This window comes from Ambystoma mexicanum, chromosome 7q, assembly GCF_040938575.1.
Source record: "Ambystoma mexicanum isolate Mex_15411 chromosome 7q, UKY_AmexF1_1, whole genome shotgun sequence".
NCBI classification, from domain to species: domain Eukaryota; kingdom Metazoa; phylum Chordata; class Amphibia; order Caudata; family Ambystomatidae; genus Ambystoma; species Ambystoma mexicanum.
The window spans coordinates 669,845,396-669,869,622 of NC_090941.1; the positions used below are offsets into that span (position 1 = coordinate 669,845,396).

The 24,227-nt window shown below is 46.6% G+C and overlaps 1 protein-coding gene across 1 annotated transcript in view; it reads left to right on the forward strand.

The window, feature by feature from the left end:
- Positions 1-24,227, forward strand: part of USP12 (ubiquitin specific peptidase 12) — a 739,696-nt gene that overhangs the window by 362,887 nt on the left and 352,582 nt on the right. Inside the window, exon 5 of the mRNA XM_069639238.1 lies at positions 8,252-8,328. Within this exon, the coding sequence (XP_069495339.1) occupies positions 8,252-8,328 (77 nt within the window). The remainder of the gene's footprint in view (positions 1-8,251; positions 8,329-24,227) is intronic.

A 24,227-nucleotide genomic window follows, 5' to 3' on the forward strand; every position in this document is an offset into this window, starting at 1 on the left:
GATTCAGTGGTCAGGGAAATTTGTTTACGCCTTTCCCCCCGACACCTCTTCTCAACAAAGTTGTGCACAAGATGCACCAGGAACAAGTTACCATGATACTAGTGGCCCCAATGTGGGCCCGGCAGCCATGGTTCGCTCACTTGATGGAGATGTCCCTATCTCCCACAGTGAAACTTCCCTGCCCGTACAACATGCTGTCACAGGACAAGGGCAGGACACTGCATCCATGCCCTCAGACCATGAACTTAGCAGCCTGGCTCCTGAGATCATAGAATTTGGACATCTACAACTTCCGCAGAGATGTATGGACATCCTCAGGGAAGCCAGAAAACCTAATACTCGCCACTGCTATTCTAGCAAGTGGAGAAGATTTGTCATCTGGTGTTAGAGGTAAGAGCATCCTGTAGCGCTCACCTGAATCCCTCGGAGGCGCAGGTCCGGGCTTGGAGATTTCAGTGTCTTCTAGGGTCACGCGCAGGCCTCTGGTAACACCCTGGATAGACCCTCTCCTCACCGTAATTTTGACCTGGAAGGTGAGGTGTCTGCAAGTAGGAGAACAAGGGGTTAATGTATGTCTGGTTGGCCAATCTGACCTTCCCCTTTTCTGGACTCCCCACGTTACTCGTAGGCTGAATGTGCTCACCTTATATAGGTGAAAGCGGATCTCTCCATCCTGCGTCTGTGCAGGGGTGCTGATGCCAGTTGCTTCACTGGTTAATTGCCCAGCCTCTTGATTGCAGAGGATGAAGTCAGGGAGCAAGGCCGTCGTTAGCTGCACGAACGGTGATTGCTTGAATATGGAGTTTTATTTATATGACCCCTTAAATGTCTCTCGCCATTGCAGGTCCGGTATGTAGATAGGGTAAGCGAGAAGAATGCCGGAGCTCGTGAAGGCACGTAAGTAAAAGAATGTTATTCCAAGTTAAATGCACTTCTTAATGTCTCTTTTCCCTTTCGAAGTTAAATGTACTTCTTAATGTCTCTTTTCCCTTTTTTAGGTAGCCGTAGCAGTCGGCTTGGAGATGGACGCCGAGGTACGTGCCGGAGAATGGGCAAGCCGATGACAGCTAGAAGGCACGTGAGTAGTGATGGCGTACAGTGCCCCTAATGATGTCCTTCTTGTTTTAGCAGGTGCGGACAAACAGCGCCTGACGAAGATCGAGGCGTATGTGGCACAGGTAAGCAGAATAATCACGGAGGTTCACTAACCAATGTCCTTTGTTTCCGCAGGATTGCCGGAGTATGAAGAGTGCGGCACGCGGCCTCGGGATGCTCCGATGGACGAGGTAAGTGCTGCGCTGGTTTTGTCTTGTCCTAACCTGGTGTCCTTGTTCTCTTTCAGACGCTGCTGAAGACTGAAGACTGATCTTCCGGGAGGTAAGACTGAAGATTTCTTATTCACAGATGCAGAAGCTGAAGATTCTCTGGAGCTGACACGGTGAGCGTCCTGCTGCTAGTGCAGGATAACGCGAAGCACGTTGCACTGATCGGGTGGGGTTTAAATAGGCCACTGGAGTGCTTAGGTGTCTCCTTCCACAGCCTCGCCCAGACAAGAAAGAAGTTCCAGCTTCCAGAACAGTTCCAGTATCCAGTCCCAGGGAGTGGTGCTGGTCACACCCAGAAGGTAAAGTAGTTCCAGCCAGGAATGGATGAGGATATCATCCTACAGGTAAGTGAGCAGCATGGTCTGCAGCAGGTAGGTCCACCCAAGCACCATTCCTCTCAATATGAGCCTGGCGCTTGCTGTGCCGGGACTGGGTTCCCTTATGAGCCTGGCGCCACTGGCGCCAGGACAAGGTCCAAAAGGCCCCTGTGGGGACCGGCTGGTGCCTGGAATGGAAGTTGTGACCCTGCTTCCAAGGATGTTGGGCTGGGTCTGACTCCTTGGAGGCAGCGGTCATGACACATCCACCCGGTTGACTGCTCTCCCACACACATTGTTCTGTACTTGACCCATTTTTTTGGATTCAGGTCTAGTGTTCAATTCCATTAAAGTCCACCTGGCGGCACTTTCTGCATACACCACTTCCCAACTTAAAGTGTCGTGGTGGAAGATACCAGTTATCAAGTCCTTCATGGAGGGGGTAAAGAGAATACACCCTCCGATAGCTAACCCAGCTCCCGGATAGGACTTAAATGTGGTACTTTCCAGACTCATGGGCTCGCCATTTGAACCCATGCACAAGGCAACTCTTAAGGACCTCACTCTTAAGACTGCTTTCCTAATAGCTATCACCTCCATTAGGAGAGTAAGTGAACTACAGGCTCTTTCTGTTCTAGACCCCTTCGTAACAGTTCACAAGGATAAGGTGGTTCTACGCACACACCCAAGGTTTGCACCGAAATTCATCTCGAAATTCCATGTAAACCAGTCAATAGAACTACCAACGTTCTTTCAAAACCCTTCCAACTTGGGAGAAAAAAGTCTGCATACACTGGATGTACTCAGAGCTGTCATGTTCTACATGGAAAGAACCAGGCCACTGAGAAAGACTAATCAGTTCTTTGTCTCGGTGGCAGCAGGAAGAGGAGGAGATGCAGTCTCAAAGTCCACTATATCTAGATGGTTTGTTCAATGCATCACTCTCTGTAACACTCTTGCTAAGAGAGAACTACCCTTCAAGCCAAGAGCACATTCTACTCGAGGCACTGGGGCTTCCATAGCGTTCATTGCAAATGTTCCCCTTGAGTCCATCTGCAAAGCGGCTACCTGGAGTTCTGTGCACACCTTTACAAAACACTACTGTCTAGATGCACACTCTAGATCTGACTCCCAGGTGGGACAGGCAGTATTAAGACATCTTTTCTCTACTGTTCCTTCTCATAACCCACTGCCAACTCCGGGTACTGCTCGCTAGTCTATGCACAGCATGTGATTCTAAGCAGATAACAAACATCATTACCGTAAAAGCATTTCTGATGGTTTTATCTGCTTAGATTCACATGCGCCCACCCTTCCTCCCCGCTCAGATGGAAGGAACATAGACCCCTTTCTACATCTCTCTCTCTCTTTTCTGTACTCACTCACGTATAGAAGGCTCCCTCAGGGCAGAAAAAATACAAACAGGGGGACCTCGAGGCGTGAGGGATTGTGGGTACAACGCACGTCACTATAGGGATAGTGTTACAGACACGCCTTGTCGACGTCCCCTTTTCGACTACGAAAAACAAAATGCAATACTCCGTAGTGACGACTGGATGTCGGACCTATGCACAGCATGTGAATCTAAGCAGATACAACCATCAGAAATGCTTTTACGGTACGTAATGCATTGTCATTCCCATTTAGTGTTCAGAATGCTTCATTTCAAGGTTTAATTTAGTTTGATATTCAATATGCGTAATCCTGCTTAGTTGCTAATTTACATTCAGTTTGGTACACAATATGTATGATTCAACCTAGGTTAAATTTGTATTCGGTTCAGTATTCAATATGCATAGTTTAGCTTAATTTCAAGTTTGTATTTGGTTCAGTATTCAACATGGTATAGTGCAGCTTAATTTAAAGTTAGTATTAGGTTTGGTATCATTTTAACGCCATGCGGACTGCTAGGAGCGCTGTGGCTTGTGATTGTCTTCCTCTGACATACCTGGCGGTCCTCGGCATCCGTTTGCGGTTGCTTTCTGCTTCTCCGTGATCCCCTCTCCCATGCCAGGTGATTGTTGGGGAGAATTCTCTGTATAGGCTAATTTCCCAAACCTAGTAAGTCCCCCAGCAGCTTTGCTGGATTTTTGGGGTTTATTTTTTTCTCCTGCTAATAGTGAGACTCTTTTTCTCCCACTCTTAGGCATGATTTCAGAATGTCCTTTGACTTTGTAATGTGTTTTATGGGCTATGGGGTCTTTTACTCCGTAGGGTTTCATGTGTTTTTGGTAAGTGTGTTACACAGCACCCTCAGTGCAGTAACACAGGGGTGTCATAGTGACCCCCAAACATAGACTCCATACCCTGGGACTGACTACTGCCTCGCAGGGCATGTAAAGTCACCATTGACTTTACTAGTCTTAAATTGTGAACAGAACCAGTACAAACCATCATATTGTGGAAGTACTGGTAGGGGTAATTAGATTGCCGCTGGGTCTGTTTTTCGAGGGGGCACTGTGCCGTCCCCCCTCGTCGAGTTTCTGGCTGGTGGCAGTGGATACCACGCGAAAAATTCCACCGGAATATTTCCTATGGGATTTTCCCATTCATTTTAAACGCACCACTTTTTTGGTGCAATGTTAAAGATACCGCCGGGTTATTTATTTAATATTTATTCCCCGGTTGGGTCTTTTTGCCAGGACTCGCTTTTAAAATGGCGTTTGTGTTCGCCTCTGTAACTTCAACCCAAGTCGAGCCCTTTGTTCCACTTTTGGCGGGCTTCTGCACAGAAGCCTCCAAAAGTGGTGCCAATCTGTCTGGGTCTACAGGATGTGTGAGAGGGGGGGGGAATAGGCACCCTGGACTGAGTTGCCTCGGCAACTCAAGTCGCACTCTTGTGTGATTGGCCCAGTGGTGAGCCGCCCGGCTCACCACTTAGCATTTTTGAGTGACAGCTAGGACTGGTGAATGGGGGTTTTCTGCATAAAAGCAGGGCTTTGGGGACTGGAACTTCAGAAGTCGCCACAGAATCCGAAGAGGGAGAAGATGAGCCGACCTGCAACGACGACCCCACCGGTGGAGTCCTGCTGAACCGCCTCACCACTTACCGACGACAGAGAAGATCTTCATCCTGGAGAGTCTTCTTCCTTTGAACTGGTGGGGTTAACCAGTTTGCCCTCTTTTCGCCTTCCTGGATCGTCTCGTGGTCGAATCGCCGGTGCCAAGCACCCCGGCGGCCGGATATCCACGCTTCACCACTACCGCGAATAAAAGGGTAGTACCTTTTAACCGGGGAAACTCTGCTGCTGGTTTCTTCCCTGGCAGTGCAACGACCTCCAGTTTTCCTCCACGTCGATCTTCTCTTCCCCTGGACGAAGCACCGACTTGCACCCGCTGCCAGGAACAACTGCCCCCGCTGGAGCTTTCTCACCATTTCAGGTACTGTGTCCCGCCTGGTCTCCCTGACAACAGACTGTTCAAGGTGTCCCGTAAATCCTTGACTCTCTATCCTGGGGTGACCTGGGACCTGTTAACTAACTTTTCTGAACTGATCCAACTCCTTTTGAACTATCTGCAAAGACTTTTAAAGTGTACTTCAACTGTGTGATCTTGGGCACATTCCGCCTTGCTCTCTCCAAGAGTGGGCCTGGCCTATGAACTTTCTTGCTCTATAGTAGACTCTGCCTTTCTTGACTTGCTGTGGTTCTTTTAAAAGTGTTGGTATTGTGTGCTTTTCTAATTCTGCCTTTTCCCTCCCTTTTTAAATAATTATTGGAGTGCCATCCGTGTTAAGCGCTCATCTCTGTATTTGATAATAAATGGTGTTCTTTTCCTAGGACTTGTCGAATAATTAATCAGGGAGGTGTATATATTTCTAATGACTGTGTTTGAACTTGCTTGACATATTAGTGCCAGTGTATTTTTACAAGTGTGTTTTTAACTAAATAATGATATACCTTTACACCAAAGCCCTGGTCAGTGTTTGCTTGTGCTACTGTATTTGTGTACCTAATGTGTATACTCTATACACTGCTTAACTCTTCTTGAGAGAACTCTGACTGCTCAGCCACAGCTACCAGGTAAATCTGGGTGGTACGGACTGCTACCAATTGGGTTTACTGCCAACACCGGTAGTCTTAAAACTTTTGCATTGGTCCCTAAGGGAACTGCACAGGCTTCTGCCCAACAGTGATTTCTTGGGATGTCGGCCAGTGTCCTGGCTCCTTCACAGGGGCCACCAGGGCTGCCACCTCACGACACGGGTTCCCTGCTGCTCTTTCCTTGTTGCACTGGTCTCCCTTTATACACCTGCAACCACTTGACAGGTTGCAGGTGGGGATTCCCAATTTGATATGCCTGACTCTGAGTAAAGGGACATATCTGTCCTTGCAAGTACTCTGCAGGCATCTTCTTCGTCCCAGTACTAGAGTGGTAAAAGGAAGGTTTAGTGTTCATTACTCATTGTCACCTCTTCCTCGTCAATGTACTATGAAAGTTTGAATTGGGGGAAATGAGGGGAGAGTTTCCACAATAGCCCATAAAGGTCGGGGCAGGATTAGGTTGGTCTTCCATAGGGAAAGTGAGATACCATGCCTCACCTGTGGGTACCCCACTCCCAATCCTCAAGCACCCTCCACACAGGTGATCCTCCTTCACTTCTCCACCCAGAGGGTCAGGATCCAAAAGCGATGGCCTTTCCCTGGCCACCTGAGAATGGGATCATGGGGGAGTAGGAGTGGGAATACTCTTAGGTTTCTCACAACCAGCAATTGTTTTACTTCCTCCAAACTCTTTGTGGCCTTCTCAGGGTGCCCCAAGGGGCACAGCATTTCCAAACAGGGCCTCGCCCGCTTGGGGGGCCAACTGTATCACTCATTGCCACCAAACCACGGGCGATCCACTCCCTTGTCCAGCTACAGCACACTCCACCAGAGGATGGGCGGCAACAGCTGCTTTTCAAGCGTGAGTGGCAATAAAGGATATCTGCAGGGCTGCGAACTGGAGCACGCTCCACACTTTTGCCAAACACTTGTCTGGAGGAAGATTTCAGTAATGAGTCGGCAGTCGTACAAGCAGTACTGCATCACCCGTTTACTTAAAGGTAGGTGCAGCCATTGTTCGTCCCTCCTTCCCTTCAGTTTCAAGCATGCATAGGGGTGTATGTACTCTTTAGGGTACGATGTTTGACCTTTGTGTGTTTCAGTAAGTGGCATGCTTCTGATGCTTTGTATTCTAATCAAGCATATGAATTTATGAAAGATCCAATGCCGGAGAAGTCTTTGTTACTTACCTGTAACTGTATTTTTACTTACCTGTAACTGTGTTTCTCTAGCATTGGTATCTTTCATAGATTCAGATGCGCCCACAAACCTCCAAGCATTCATATATGCAGTCACTAGCCATCTCAAAATCTGAAGATGGCTGCCTGGGATGGAGCTTAAGCCCTTCCACATCATTGGTTGGGGTCATACAGTACCAAAGTGAGGTGGAGGAACTACATATGTGAGTGCCTTGTCAGGCATAATGGGCAATCTATATTGCGTTCCATATGGAAAAAATGGTTTATATGTATTTATAACTTACAGAGGAATCCCAGTCTGATGACGGGCAATATTTAAGCATGTTAATCTATGAAAGATACCAATGCTGGAGAAATACAGTTACTGGTAAGTAACAGATTTCCTTCGCAGTCATCAATTTCTAGCAGTGTCTGGGAGAAGTGCCTTTTAGCATATAATGTGTGTAAGCAACATGCACAGCTCACTCAATACATTTTAGCTGCAAATCTACCATTGGAACACCTATTCAGGTGTCAGCAGAATGCCCCGTCTGTTACATAAGGAGAAGAGGTTTCATTTAAAGGTCTAGGGGAGATAAGAGTTTAGTAGCATGACTCAAGCATGTATAGTTGCTCCCGACAGAGCATTGGTACTAAAATGGACTGTGGATGGTGAGGGAGACTGATGAAGAGAGAATGGGTTCTATAATGTGGGAAGGTTATACACACATAGGGAGACTTTGATATTGGCCATGGGGATGAAAGGGTTTTACTGCCACTGGGAGAGGTGGGAAGATCTGTGATCTGCCAGTTACACAGATTTCAAATTGCATCAGGATTTAGCTATATTGTATGTTTATATACCTGTTTTTTAATATTAAGAAGTCAGAATCAAAGTGAGTGTGGAATGGGGGTCCACATGTGGGTGAGATGTTTTCCTCAAACCTGATTGTTGTAATGTTGTTTTCAGCATGAGGATGGGTTATGAAGCTCTAACACTGTGCTGCGCAAGTGGGGGGAAACCGACAGCTACGAAAAGGGAAACATCAGAGAAAACAAGGACAATTTCTAACACCTGTTTAGGTGTTAAGATGAATACAATATACTTGGAGGTGTGAAGCCATTCATAACCCCAAGAACTTATCAAAGCCCGTATAGACAGAATAGGTTGCTTTTATGGTTCGAAATCTATTTCATACCTTTATTTTATTAATGTAAGTGGGCCTCTGCATCTTTTTTTTCAGTGTTTTTTTTCTGTAATATATGTTTCTGCTATATTTGCTTAAAATTTGAAACATTGGCTATATGCTGCTGAAAAGCCACTTTATTGGACAACTGTTTTCAGCTTGGGCAGACTAACAAAACTAATGTAACCTTTTATTCTACAGATAAGCAGCAAAGACGAAGATTTTTTAGATCTTTCAGTTGATGTGGAACAAAATACATCTATCACTCATTGTTTAAGGTAACCTATTCTTTTAACTACATCTGCGTGCTCTGCAAATTTGTTTTCACACTGTCATTTGCCGAATAGAACTGTCATGCTACTATAAGTGTTTTCCTCTGCTACTTTATAACCTTATTTTTCTTGGAAGGTAAGCTCAGAGGTTGGATTCACACCTATTTATGCAAATGTTTTCTGGATGTCTCCCATGATTTATTTTGGCGCAACTGCTTTTGTTGTTCCAAGGAACAACTGTGAAAGTACTTGCAAAAATTATCACCACCTTGCTGCACGTATAAAGTTTTTATGTATGATGTAGTTATTTGTATCAAATTACACTTTAAACAAGTGATTATGCTCAGTATTTGGTCATTGTAGAAAGATGGGATTGTTCCATACGCTTACTACTTGTTTTTTTAATGTTCACTCCAGTGCCTCCAACGCACCAGTATCGCAACTCGTTTTTCAAGGTGTCCCTGTTGGCTGAAACATGGTTAACTCTCTCTTGTGCTCTTTTTAAGTGATGGTGCGCAAACAGTGCTTTGCAGCAAAGCACTGTGACAGAGAATGCCTTTTGGTTGGGGCGGTATAGCCCAAGCTTTTATGATTTTTATAAAATAATGTGGTTAATTCTGTTTTTGAAAGAGAAATGTGCTAATCGGACCCCCTTTTCATAAAGCCCCATGCCAAAACAATAGTGAGCTCATGTACCTTTGCTGTACCAGTCTGCTGACCTCTACAGCACCAGCCCTGGGCAGGTTCAAAGGTCACATGCTTTCCTGACAGCTGTAGGAACACAAAGTTCCACCAGTTGTTTATGCACCAATGATTCAAAATATAATATTGTATCATAGTCGTTCGTGTGATTCATTACACTTTAAATATAAGCCATGCCTGGTTATGACACAGTGGCTACTAGGGTCCCACAATTGTAAAACCGTAGCAATTGGATAAACTAAAGTAGCAAGAAAATAGCAGCCTTAGTGTGGCAAACTACGGCGAGTAAATGGAATTGAGAAATGATATTAGTACTTCTTTGATTTCTTGGTGCTGCCTACATTCGTGATTTGTTGCTCTAGGGGCTGCACAGAGCTCATAAATATAATCAATGAAGGATACAAACACTGTAGACAGGCGCTCCAAACATAAGATTTATTTGGCAATCTTTGTTATCTTCACAACTTAGTTGCATCTGTTGCTCAACTTATTTCAACTTGCATAACTGCCCTCAACACGTTATTCCCCACTTGTCATCAGCGGTTCATCATGAGGGTAAGTAGATCTGTGCAATTGCTGCAAAATAAAGGAGTGAACAAGAAAGAAAATTCTTATCTTTGTACTTGTGTTTTTTCAAAAATTATATATAATAAACTAGTTATTGCTTTTATGAAAGTGCTGCATCAAAAAGTTTGGTTGAATTATATACCACAAATATTGTTAGGAAAGAAAAGCATTGAAAAATTGATATTTAGGAAAAAGCATTAGACACCAGATGACTTGAAAATTATTTGAAATGAAAAATATGAGGTAGACAGCTTAATGTCGTAATTAGTAAAAGGTTTTTTTTTTGGAGAACCACCAAAAAGAACAGATGAATTTGATCAGATGTTATGGCATAGAATATGTGACTCGACCAAAAAGAGGAGGGAACAGGGAAAGATCCCTGTAGAATCAATGTCCCTCGAGGGTCGCTGTCTGGATGTCGACGTCATCACTGGTACATGTGGCACGTGCAGCGACCGTTGGCTTCAGTTCTGTTTTTCCACGGGAGCCATCACTTCGGAAGAACAGCATGCTTCGGTTCCTTCGTGAAACCTATTGTTATTTTGCCAAATATAGCATCATCAGCATCATCGACTCCCAAATCAGAGTTTAAGAAATGCCACGACTGCGGGCGAAGATGTCCCTTATGGACCCCCATCGGGTTTGTCTGTGTTGTTTGGGATCTGATCATAAAACATTGGAGTGTGGATCCTGTCTTTCGATGACACTGAAAGCCCTGAAAGAACGTATAGGGAAATTAGCTGCAGGTTGGTCACATAAATCCCAAAAAGCTATCCTCCGATGAGTCGAGGGGCGACTCTCTTCGCCCGAAGAAAGCCAAAAAAACGCTCTTGATCTACAAGTGGGTCTCGCCACTTGTCTTCACGACGTAGGAAGAAAAGGTGTCAAAGGTCGCCATCTTCGTCATAGAGTTCCTCTCCTCACCGGCTGAATGGGAGAATTTGAGACAAAAATGCTTCAGGTCTTTGAGAATGCAGCCTCAACCACCTTAAAGAAGACCACTCGAGGGAAAACCCGACAAAGAAAGGGCGAAGGACAAACCCTGTATGCCCTTGAGCCAGAGTGTCCAGGAGAAAACTCTTCGAGAACCTTCAAAGGTTCGGTCGAGAAGATACTCCTTCGTAAGAAAAAACTTCAACGTCATCGACGCTGAAAGAGATGACACCCTTCTCGAAATAAATTTTGCCACTATTGTCGAAGGCCTCGGCGTCGAAGACTTTGACGCAGTCATTGATGTAAGAGACAAAATCAATGAAGGAGGTTGAAAAATCTAGGGATTCTTTTCGTCCACAACCAAGAAAGGACTTTTTTCAGTCACTTTCTTCTATATATGAGGAGCATGAGCCTTCATCCGATGAGGCACAACCCTTTGGGTTGTAATATGGGACACAGGGTGTTCCAAAGGCTCTGATATCGGAAGAGTCAATGATGAAAGATCTATGTGAGACTCTGTAAGTGTGATAGACATGTCTCCCGAAATTGTATTTGGAAGACCAGATCCCTCAGACCATGCTGATGGTTCGTATAGACACTTAATGTCTAGAGTAATTGAATATCTAGGAAGGAGTAGACCTTCACCACATTTTGAGCAGGATGATCTTAACAGGTATTTTAGCTAAGGGACCCCAGGAGGACCCTATTCTTCCCTTCCATGTAGCCTTGCAAAGGTGGGTCAATGCCAACTGGTAGACACCGGAATCAATTCCAGCGGTAAATAATAAAAAATTGACAAGCTAATATAGGACTTCAAGCAGTGACCCCTTTTATGTAAGCAAGCATCCCACTCCAGAAAGTCTGCTGGTGCAGGCCGTCACACCAACATCTAAACAAACTGCATACCCTTATTTTAGATACCCTTAGACAGAGATGAGAAACACTGTGATGCCATGACAAAGAAAGTCTTCTCTGCTTGGAGTATTGCCCTTAAGTTGGCAAATGCCACATGTGCACTGGCTAAGTTTACGTTTACCCTATGGGAATGGATATCAATGGCGGCTAAATATATTCCTGACAGGGTAGAAAGACCTTTTTTTGAATATTGTTAAGGATGGGAAAGATGCTGTGTGCAAGTCCCTTCAGACTGGTCTCGACTCTGCGGACAGTATCCGCAGAGCTATGGCGGCTAGCACTGTAATGCGCAGATTTGCATGGTTAAAGTCTGGATGTACAATCAAGACTTCTTAACAACATGCTCATATGACGGCACACATCTATTTGGCAGCAAGGCTGACAAGAGCCTGGAGAAGCTGCAGACCTCCAAAGTGGCAGCCAAATATCCTGGTGCTGCAATTAGACCACCACAAACTCACCCCAACGGAACAACTTGGAGGGGCAGGTCCTTTCACTTTTACTCCTCAGCTGGAAGAGCAAGAGGACTTGCGAGTCAAAGAGGTCAGAGAAGATGCCCCCATGGTGGACGGGGAGAGTTGCTAAGACCGCCCAGACGACTGCTTTACCCACAGCCGCTGCATGAGCTGCCTCAATCCCTCCCGGAGGCCTTAACATAAAAGACCCTGGTGGGCGGCAGACTCTCACAGCATCTGCAAGAATGGCAGGGTATTACTTCAGATGCGTGGGCACTGGAAGCAGTAGCCCAGGGTTACTGCCTTGCCTTTCAAAAAAGGCCTCAGGATCATCCACCGGGTAGCAACTCTTTCAAAATTCCAGATACGCTCCTTCTGCAGGAAATGTTGACCCTGCTGGAGAAAAGTGCTATAGAACCAGTACCTGTAGCAGAGAGGAACAAGGGTTGGTACTCTGCTTGCTTCCTAATCCCCAAAAAGGACCGAGACCCATCTTCGACTTAAGTGACTTGAACAAGTTCCTCAGGAAGGACACCTTCAAGATGGTTACCCTTTCTAAGATACTTCAGGCCCTCAGCTCCAGGATTGGATGGTGTCATTAGGCCTTCAGGATGCTTACTTTCATGTGCCTATCCATCACAAGCACAGGAAGTACCTGAGGCTCGCAGTTGGCGGTTCTCATTTTCAGTTTTGAGTTCTGCCTTTTGGGCTGACTTTTGTCCGAGGGTTTTAACCAAGTTGATGGCAGTGGTGGCAACGAGTCTCAGGAGAGGGGCGATTCACGTCTACCCCTACCTGGATGATTGGCTGATCAGGGCCTGTTTTCCCGAACAAGCCTGTGAACGTCGCAGCATCACTTGCCACTCTCTCCACAGACTTGGGTTCTCCCTCAATTACAAGAAGTCCCATATGATACATCCCAAAGACTCCACTTCTGGACACATTTCCTCCAGTCCCCGTAACTCCTCACGTGATCAGGAGGTTGAGAAAGTTCGGGAAATCCATGATCCTAATTGCTCATGATTGGGCCCGGAGGAGGTGGTACTCGGACCTTCTGGACATGTCCATCTGCCCTCCAATACGTCTGCTACAATGAGAGGACGTTCTCTCGCGAGAGGAGGATCGGGTTCTCCATCCAGAGGTCAAGACACTCAACCTTCACGCTTGGTTGGAGAGGTTGAGGTATAAGGATTGGGACCTCCCAGACAACGTAACAGAGATTTTGCTTTTGGCAAGAAGGCCAGCAACAAAAGCCTTTTACCGCTGCTGTTTGAACAAGTTCTGTAGCTGGTGCAGGGACATGAATGTGGACCCTTTTATATGCAGCAGACATATGGTTTTATCGTTTTTGTTACACCTGGCTAATCTGGGGCTCCAGGTTGGCACAATTAACGGCTATCTGGCAGCGCTGTCTATTTTTAAGCGCTCCTCTGAAGAGGTATCGTTCACCAAAATGCCACTAGTGATACCATTTCTGAAGGGATTGACATGGGGAGGTATTCACTCCGATCCCCTTTCAAGTGCTGATTTGGGATCTCAACTTAGTTTTGAAATTTCTCAGGTGCACTCCTTTCAAACTTATTCATTCCTGTCCTTTTAAGGTTGCTAACCCTCAAAACCATTCTTTTGATTGCTCTGACATCAGCCCATAGGGTGAGTGAACTTCAAGCCTTGTCTTGCAAGCCTCCGTGCACAATTTTCTTTAAAGATATAGTGGTCCTTAAGGTTAAACCCACATTTTTACCAAAAATTGCGTGATTTTCACTTAACTCAGAAAATGATACTACCGTCTTTTTACCCTCCACCTCATCCTGGGAAGGAAAAGGAGAAATTACACAGGTTTAACCCAAGTTGTGCACTTAGCTTCTACATTTAAAGAATATTTAAGTTAAGACAGGATGATTTTGTTGGTTACATAGGCCATAAATTGGGGATGGAAGTCACAAAGCAAACCTTATCTAGATGGATTATTTTAAGACTTTCTGAATGCTACAGATTGGCTGAAAAAGATCCTGCTGAGGGTCTAAGGGCTCACGCGACCAGAGGCATGGCTACTTCCTCTGCTTTACAGAGAGGAGTCTTAATTCAGGGTATTTATTCAGCGGCCACATGGTGCTCCGCCTCACTCATTTACAAAGCATTGCTGTCTGGACTCTTCCTCAGGCCGGGAAGTTGGATTTGGGAATGCAGTGTTACATTCAGTACACACAAGCCAATATGCCTCCACACTGCTTTGGGTGTCTATCAAAAGATGAGGAATACGTGGGAGGACGCAATCCATTCGAAGAACAAGTTGCTTACCTGTGGTAACGTTCTTTCGATTGGATGTTCCTCCCACGTATTTCTCATCGCCCCTCCCAATCTACCCCGCAGTAGAATTTCCTTGTTATTGTACTTTACGTTCTTTCAGGGTGTCTTACATAAGGTACGCCCAAAAAGAATATTGAAAATGTATCAAACGCAACTGAAGCCAACGGTGGCTGTGCGCGCTATATATACCAATGATGACATAGAGACAGCGGCCCTTGAGGGACCTCGAGTCGACAGGCTTCGATGTGCAGTGCCCCCTGCTGGAAATATTTTCCAAAGCAACTAAAGCTGGATATGGATATATCCAAAGATGAGGAATACGTGGGAGGAACATCCAAAACATCCAATTGAAAGAACGTTACCACAGGTAAATAACTTGTTCTTCTCTTATGTCACAGGTTGCTGGAATGTTTGATCTGCTCCCAGAAGAACAGAAAAAGGAAGGCTTCCTATAACTATGCAGGGAACAGGTGAGGAAGACTGGAATTTCATTACCTTTTCTAGATGTCATGAAAATCCCATTTATGGCCCACCGAAAAGGACCGGTTCGAGAAGTACAGTACCACTGAGAGTGTCTCCAAATGCTTTCGGATGCAGTCTAGCCTGGACGCTGTTGTCTCTGCTGCCCACCGCAAACGCTCTGCCAATCCTTCACCATGTGCTGTTCCGCCTAATAAAAGGTACAGCTGGAAGCTTTTGGTAAGCGCAGTGTTTCCATTGTGGCCACCACTATTGGAGCCCAATAATTCCTTGTCCATTCTGCCCCGCTATGGTAGAGGGTTGTGGTTTAGGCTGAGACCCATTCTGCATTTCTTGCAAATGACAAAAAAGAGGAGGTGTTTAAACTTCTTTGACATTGCCACTTCTGTCATGGTAGACATTGCGGACACTGGTCCCCCCCCTCCCAACTTCAGATTCCCCCTGCGACCTCATGGGGGGGGGGAGTGAGGGCGCGTCTGTCCCAATTTTTCAGAGTGGCCAAACATCACCACGGACAACTGGGTTATGTCCTTCATGGACACACCCTAGAGTTTCAGTCCACCCTCCGCATTCCTCCAACCAATAAAGTAGCAAGCACCCTTGACACTTCATCGGGAAGTACGTCCTCTACTCTTAAAAAGGACCATAAAATGCATTCTCATGCTCAGTGGGAAGAGAGTGTCCTCCAGGTATTTCCTGGTGAGGTAGAAATTGGCTGGTTGGAGACTGATTCTGGATCTTCGCCTTTTGAACAAGTTCATCCGTTCAGACCTTCAGGATCGTTACACTTTAGTACCTCTTCCCCCCCCCCCCAGCTTCAGAAGACTTCCTATCTTCATGGATTTGGAGGGTGTATAGTTCACGTCCCTATACATCTGTCACTAGAAATGTCCCTGTTTTACTGTTGCAGGCATACACTTTCAATTCAGGGTGTTACCCTTCGGCCTCAAGTCTGCGCTGATTGTTTTCACCAAATGCAGCACTCCAGTGTCATTTGGAAGGGCATTCATGTGTACCCTTAACTCGATGACTGGTTGGTCAGGGCCCCTTCCCTCCATCAGACCATAAGCCACACCACAACTATGATACGTTGTTTAACTCTAGGATTCTCGATCATTTACAGCAAGACCAGTTTCATTACTTCTCAGCAAATGTTGTTACTAGATGTGTAGCTGAACCGTCAGCGGACAGGGTGGCAGCCATCTGAACAAATACCAACTTGCTCTCAACATCGCATGGCATCAGTCCGCTCGCTCACATTTCTCCTTGGGATGATGTCCTCCTGCATCCCCTTGATAACAGCACTGCCGGCTTCAAATGAGTCCTCGCCAAGGGTTCTCAGATGGCCATTAGGACCACATCTCGAGAAAATGGGACGGCATGTTTTCTCTCGCATCCTTTCAAGTTTACCCTGCTATGGTGGTCATTACAGAAGCTTCTTTCCATGCTCCAACACATGCGGTCACAGTCACCACTGATGCTTCATTGGATGGCTGGGGAGCGCATACCGGTAACGATCATGCAAGAGGCCTGTGGTTTCTATCGGACAAATTGTTGCACATCACGTTTTCTGAGCTGACGGCAGTGTTCTGGGCTCTGAAGTCCTTTCACCGCTTTGTCCAAGGGAAGGTGGTGCTGGTATTTGCAGACCACACCACCACTGTGATTTAAATATGGAAACAAGGCCGCACATGATCACGACTCCCGGCTGAAGCTCAGTCACTCTGGAAGTGGGCCCTGGACCATGGGATATTCTGTCCCCCTTTAATCTGATGGGCATCCACAACTGTATTGCCGATTCCCTGTGCAGGGAACTGTGCTCCTGCCATGAGTGGCAATCAACTTGTCTCCTCTTTCAGACGTGAAGTGTTCAGGAGATGGATCTCTTCGCCATCAGGGAGAATGACAAGTGCTGCACATTTCCCAGCTGGTTCCCCGAACCCAGTAGCCTGGAGGACGCCTTCATGTTTCCATGGACAGGCAAGTTGCTCTATGCATTCCCTCCGTTCCCTCTGATCCCCAGGGTCCTGCACGCCTTCAGATGAGTGCAGTATAAACTGATCCTGGTGGCTGCTGCTTGACAGAGACAATTTTGGTTCTCTGAACTACAATGCTTCTCGGCTTCTACGATCAGAGGGGCGGTCCTGCACCACGACCCAGCCTCCCACAATCTGGCAGCCTGGATCCTGCTTTCATAGAATTCATCAATTCCCTATGCCACAGGATTGCTGATGTCTAACTAAAGCATGTGCCCCCTCGACAATCTCCTGCTATCACCACAAGTGGATGAGCTTTACTACTTGGTGTGCTACGAATTCAGTTGATACTTTTCACTTCCTGTCTCAAGCTATTTTGCCTTAACTCCTGGCCTTGGCCTGCAGTGGACCTTTGCACTCTGCAATTAAAGTCCATCTGGTGGCTATTTCACGATTCGCCCACTCACCTGCTGTCTCATAGTTCTGGTCTGTGGCGAACCAGGAGTCGTTGGATGCACTGAGGACATTTCAAATGATTCTTTATTATCAAAATAAGAAAAGGCCTATCTATCCCTACCACTATGGGGATTTTCCCTGCCTAACCTACTAAACTACGGGTGCTCGCCAGTCATCCAAAAACTAAAAATATGTCCTCTGTCCAAAACCTAATTCTATCTGGCCCTTCCACTATAGAAATAGAACCTAATGTCCAGAGAGCTGTGCTTCTGGTTAAGACTTCCCTGGGCTTCCTCTCAGGCTAGTGTTCTTCGTTCCAATGAAAAAAAAGTTTATTTAGGGGTGCTGCTGAGCAGCAGAATGGCGGCCTGAGCTAGAGCTCCATGACTGGCAACATACGAATTGGGAAATTCCTTCTGTGAGACATTAAATAACAAGTAAAAGGTAGGAGGCGACAACTGGGGGCTCTACTGTGTACTGGCTGAAAGCATCCCTGATTGAAGGTGTCCCGGGCGGAGTTAGAGGCAGCAGCAGAGGTGTAACACTCTGAACGAAGGACTCTGCCCACAAGGTGCTTCTGATAAATGCGAAGTGCCTGGCAAATAGATCCCGGTGCAGTGGAGGCCGAGGAGGGAAGAGCTGAAGTTCCCCTACGACCGTGGACGAACCTCCCTCTGTGGCGGCAATATCCTAGCGGACTGGCGACTTTGCTGAGCTGGTGGAAAGGAGGATACATGCCTGGTGCGCCCCTCGAATCAAGGTGCAGTGACCTGCGAGGAGGCCGGGAAGCTGCTGATCCGGGCTCTGGCAGGTGGCGAGTGTTGCATGCCCACCCGGGGGACAAGGGAGGCGGACGACATCCGGTGACCAGTCTTCCCCCCCCCCCCCCTTGGCTTCCCGGGCTACCGGACGCTGGCACCCCACCCTATTATTAACGCAGCACGTGGAAAGCTGCGATTGGTGAGGAGTATCCAACGTTGAGGGCACGGGAACACTGGGAGCCTGCAGAACCAGACTGTCCTCGTAAAGCCTGCTGAAAGAGGTTGGCAAGTGAAGTGCCAGGTGCCAGACTAAGACATATAAGACGCATCCTGGTGATACCCATGCCCAAGTAAAGGTTAACATAAATTGGTGGCGATAACGGATGGTACACAGAACTAATGTTTATAACATTCCGGGTTGGGGTAACTTGATTGTCGTAAGTTTGCTTTTGCTGTTCTCGGCGCACCCCAGGAGTTTTCTGCTGGTGCTATTGGGCTACATTATCAGGTTGGGGGCTGTCAGGGAGGGAGTGGTGCGGAGAGGAGTAAGGCTCTGAATGGGGAAGTTGTGTTTAACACCTGGTTTAGTGAAGGGAGTTCAAGGAGGTTGAAAAAGGGGGGAGCTATGTTAAAGAAAAAGGTTGGCGGGGGCGTTGCTAGCGAGCGTGGGGTGTGGACTCGCAGGTAATAATGGGCTGGCAGGTGTGCATTGTAAAATCCATGGGAGAATACAGGTGATCTATAAAATGTAATATTTGTAATGTCTGCAGCCTTAATAATCCCATCAAAGTAAGAAAGATTCTTGCATATCTGGACTGTCACCAGCCCAGGGTGGTAATGCTCCAGTAAACACACATTCAAGGGCTGCTAAACAGGAAATTTGCATCCAGATGGGTCACTCAATGATACTACACAGAGTACTCGACGCAGGCCAGGGGTGATCGCCTTCATACATCAAGGGCTGTGCTTTCTGTAGGAGCATAGACCTGCAGGGTCGCTATGTGATTGTATGGGGACACTTTCGGGCACAGGGTTGGTCTTGGCGAACACCTACGGTCCCAATATAGACGACACGGTTTTTATAGTGACTTGGCTGAGATACTTACAAAAGGGGCAGCTACCCCGATAATATGGGGGGGGGGACTTCAACCTAGTGCTGGATAGTGTGTGGGACCGGTATAGAACCACTTAGTGAGGCCTGCCCAAAGCAGCAGGTATGGTCACAGTTTAGGACTCAAATTAGATTAGTATATGTGTGGAGAGGCCACAATCCGGGGGTGGCAGAATATACTTCTTATTCGTCTGTCCATGAAACGCAGTCCAGGATAGACTACTGGTTACTGTCCACTACATGGGTAACACGGGTGTGGGATTGTGTGATCCATCCAAGGACCCTTTCCGATCATTCACCAGTTGATCTGACACTGAGATGGGAGGGATCAGTTGTACCTCGACCTTTGTGGAGGATGGCCCCCTCGATGATGCAGTATGTCGAATTGCAGCTCTCACTGCAAGACACAACAGAGGGCTTTTTCGAGAGGAACCACGACTCGGTACTCCACTATGCCAGGGTGTGGGAAGCCTTCAAGATGTGAATGTGGGGGGAATTGATGTCCACGACCAATGGGCTATTAAGAGAGGTCTGGCGTGAAATGCATGAGGTCGAAGTAAGCTTAAGACAACAGGACAATGAGTATGGCACCACAGAAGATCGAGCACTGTTGGGTCTGATTAAGGGTAACTTGCTAAAATTCCGGGACCTTGCTGACCAAGAGGTCTGATGCATGGTGAAACCAGCACAAGCATGCACATATGGAGAAGCAGACAGACCGGAATGCTACTTAGCAGGGGTGGTTGGGATGCAACTAATCAACGAGATCAGGGGACGGGCAGGAAATATGTTTACCATGGACGAAGGTATCAATGGGGAATTCTGCAGTTACTATGAGTCCCTAAATGCCAATATAGGTAAATGCTCAGATGATGAGCTAGCAAGATATATTGAAGATATTGCTCTCTCAAGAATAACGAGGCATGTGCAGCCCTGGAGGCACCAATCACGGCGGAAGAAGTAATGGACGCTATAACAATACTAGCCTCTGGGAAGGCCCCGAGGTCTGATGGCCTGGGTATTGAATTATACAAAGAACTGGGGTTGATACTGGTGCCAAGAATGTTGAGGATGTTGGAGGAGTCGCTGGAAACTGGGGGGCTGCCACCTACGCTTTCCGAGGCTATCTTAACGGTGCTACTAAAACCAAACAGACCACCACAGGACATGGCCTCATATAGGCCATCATTGATCAACACAGATGCCAAGATACTTGCAAAGGTGTTGGCCACTAGGCTACTGCCGTACATGTCAATACTGGTGCATTCGGACCAGTCTGGATTCATCCTGGAATGTTTGACCGCTCTTAACCTCTGGAGACTCTTCGGCATTATATCGCAGATTAATCTGCAGGAGGGGCAGTTGCAGCCTCCCTGGACGTGGAAAAGGACTTCAACTCTGTATCATGGACATTTCTATTCATGGGGTTGGGTGAATATTTTATCAACTGTGTGCGGCTTCTGTGCAGTGACCCAGTGGCTAGTGTCCGCACCAACTACCGAGTGTCAACTGCTTTACGGCCGGTGTGCGGGACGCGACAGGGTTGTCCGCTGTCCCCATTGTTGTTCGATTTAACGATAGAGCCACCAGCACGTCTGATATGTGAGCGGCATGGCCACCGGGGAATCCAAATAGCAGCTCCACCACAATCATATTGTTGTACGCTAACAATACCTTGCTATATTTCTGGAATCCGGAGCGGAATATGGGACCAGTACTTGAGGAGGTCTGTACATTAACATATATTGCAGGCTGATAAATACATGAGGCCATATCAGAGTTGTTCCCATTGACAGAAAACACGCCAGAGCCGACCCACTTGCTTTGGTTCCGATGGGGCCCTAATGGGTTCAAATACTTGGGTGTAGTGCTATCCCGATCACACTGCTGCCCATATGCTGATAACCATGAGGTTTATCTGGATGCTTTAGCCACTAAACTACAATTGTGGGCCTGATCACCAATGTAATTGTACGGGAGACTGCCTTTACTTAAGATGGTAGTACTTCGAATTATACTACATTGTAGTGCAGGCGCAATACGTCGGGCACTGTTATGCCAAGTCCCCTAGACCGATACATTGTTCTCTGGAAACTTACAGTGCAGCACCGGTGAATCTGCGTTCGGTCATTCTGTGTGACTGACACGCTAACTCCTGTACCTTTCAACCCGGTCCGTATGACAGTGAATGCGTGGTTAAGGTTATTTAAGAGATTAGTTATTACTACACCGTACTGTGGAGTGATACCATTATGGAAATGCCCGGGACTACTTCTGACATTTGACATCGACATTCAGAGGTCATGGGATGAAGATGAGTGCATGGTTTTGCGAGATTTATACCCAGGTGGGCGGTTTGTGACCCAAGAGGAGTTTAAGGCGAAGTTAGGCGATAGTCCCATCAAAACAATGAAATCCTACAGGGTAAGGGCTGTGGTCCATAGGCGATGGCCGTTGTTCCTGCTGGAACCGGACACAAATGAATGCCTGGAGGCAGTGGTGTCCAGCAGAGACGGCAGGCGATTGGTATCTAAGTTATACCGCTTATGTCAAGAAGGGCAACCTACACAAAACCGGGCACAGAGAAATGGGAGGCAGATCTCAACATGGAAATACAGGAAGACCAGTGGCAAAGATGCAAAGATGGTGTGCAAAGATGGTGTGCGGGAGGGAGAGGGCAGGCTAATTTCATATGTACTGGGGTTGCCCGCAGATCACACAGTTCTGGCAGGAAGTGGCTGATGTACTGTACGATGTAGTGCAGATACTCCCTGTGCTGTCTCCGTCTAAATACCTCCTTGGGCATATTGGGGAAAGTACCTGTTCTGAAACTTAGATTTTTTTCAATCTGAGTTGTGTAACTGCCAAAAAATTTATATTGAAATATTGGAAATCCAAAACTGCCCCAACTGGGGCAGAATGGTTAAAAGCAACGTTTGTCAACGATAGGGAGGAGGGATATACTACAACAGTTGTATCGAGATGTAGGCCTAAGGACATCTGGGGACCCTTCCAAGACTATCTTGCACGTATAAACAGTGGAGCAGTGAATGATGGAGTGGGACAATGATGCACTATGATGTTCGTGTGAATAAGTCATCCAGAACAGAACTGTTAAGTTAAGCAAAGATAACCATGCCAAGTGCCTATGTGATATATCAAGATTGCGCTGGGTCAAACTACTGTGCTCTGTAACGTGTCTGCCAATTGTTATAAAGGTTTTTTATTTTTTTGAAGTTTATTTAAAGTCAATGAAGTTCCTTAATCCTCCTTGCGCACTCCTCATGAGATTCTGTAATTCCTGGTATAGATTTAAAGTCTTAACATCTTTAAGCATAGGAATCCTCCTCGTACCATTTCTCCAACTCCTTGTATGCTTTTCTTGTGGTTCCTCCTTTAATCGGATGAACCCTCCCTAGTCCATTTTACTTGTTTCAGTTCCTCTAAATGGGGTATCAGTAGGGATCCCTATTATATGCCTCCCCTTCCCAACCGATTTTGTACTCTTCTTTTGTTTGATCCTTTAATTCGGGACACTTCCACCTCCATTCTATTTGTTGCTTTTAAAGTCTTGTATCCTTTTTCCAACCCCCTTTATATTATTCTTGTACTTTATCCTTTAATAAGTTAAACATTCTGGGTTCTCTTCTATTAATTACTTCCACAGTGTCTTATAGGGACCGGCAGGCCCTTGTGATTCCTTATACTTGAAAAAACGCATTGCCGCGACAATGTTTACACTTTGGGTTTCTCGGGCTCCCGGAACCCACGTTCAGTTACTTTGCTTGTTTCTGGTTGCCTACCCCTTCCCTGGGCCACCCTGCTGCCTTCTGCAGCATTGGGCTGGTTCCCGAGGATTGGTGTTAAGTCAGGGCGTCTTACCCTGGTTTTGCTCTCCGGTCTCTCAGCGTTTCCGTTTCTCAACCTGCCCGCCTCTGTAGTCTTTGTGCACACAGGCGGAGTGGAGGACTCGGGTCTCCAAATGCGCCTGGTATCTGCATTCGTTCGTCGGCTCCAAGCCCATCACACGTACTCCGTGGTCACGCCACCAAGCGACCCCATCCCTGAAGCGGTTGTTCCACTGCTCTTTGCCGGCCTTCTAGTGTTCGTCTCTGCTCCTTCAATTCTCTTGTGCTGCCGCTGGCTCTGCAGCCCAGTAGTGCTCTGCCCCTCCAGGATGATCCTTTGTCGGAGGCTCCACTCCTTTGTTTAGGTTCTTAGTCTCTTCAAGGTTGCCGCTGACTCTTAAAGGGACATGTTGTTTCTCTTCCTTGGTTATGTGAAATCCAGCATTACCTAAAGCCAAGGAGATGGGAATCTTGTTACTGGTTGTTGAAGGTGATACAGCAGTAAGTGCAGGCCTATTAATTCCCATATAAGTAGATCTTGTTTCTCTCATAGGGAGTTCCTCATCAGAATGGGAATCCTTGTTCCCTACAGAGGAATCACTCCCAGTGAGGTCCCACTTGACCAGACCCCTAGGGAGGTTCCTGCTTAGCGGGCTCACCTCCCTAGCCTAAAAAGGGGTAGCTCCCCCTGGGGAGAAGGGATGAATACCCTGGATTCGTCACAGTTCCCACCACTTAAGGAATTTCTGAGAGGACTTTTCTGGGCCATCCCGCCTGTGCAGGCGGGTCTTCCGTTTGCTCCTTTGCACAAAGCAGACATGAAGTTCCTCTCTTGGAAGGCTTCCTTTTTGGTTGCCATCACCTCTGCCAGGAGAGTTGGTGAGATACAGGCTTTGTCATGTAAGCCTCCCTACCTGGTGTTCCACAAATACAAGGTTGTTACGGACGAATCCTACTTCATTCCTAAGCAGTCTTCATCTTTGCATCTTAGTGAGCTCTTGGTCTTGGTTACCAGACATTTGGTCGAAAAAAAAATTGGTCGACCAGACAAATGGTCTGACCAATTTGGTCGAAAACCAAATGGTGGAATTTTTTATTTTTTTATTTTCACCCTTTTTTTTCTAAAAAACCCTTTTTTTAAAAAACGAAAACCCGAAAAATAAATATTTAATAAAAAAAAAATTCAACCATTTGGTTTTCGACCAAATGTCATTCAACCAGTTTTCAGTCGACCAAATGACTGGACACCCTTGGTCTTACCTGCTTTCTTTGCCTCTCCCGCTACTCTGGCTGAACACAAGCTGTATTTGCCAGACGTCGGCATTAGCAATATTAGTAAAACATTGCTGATCAAGAACATTTTAATAGGAAAACTCTGCTAATCAATTTTT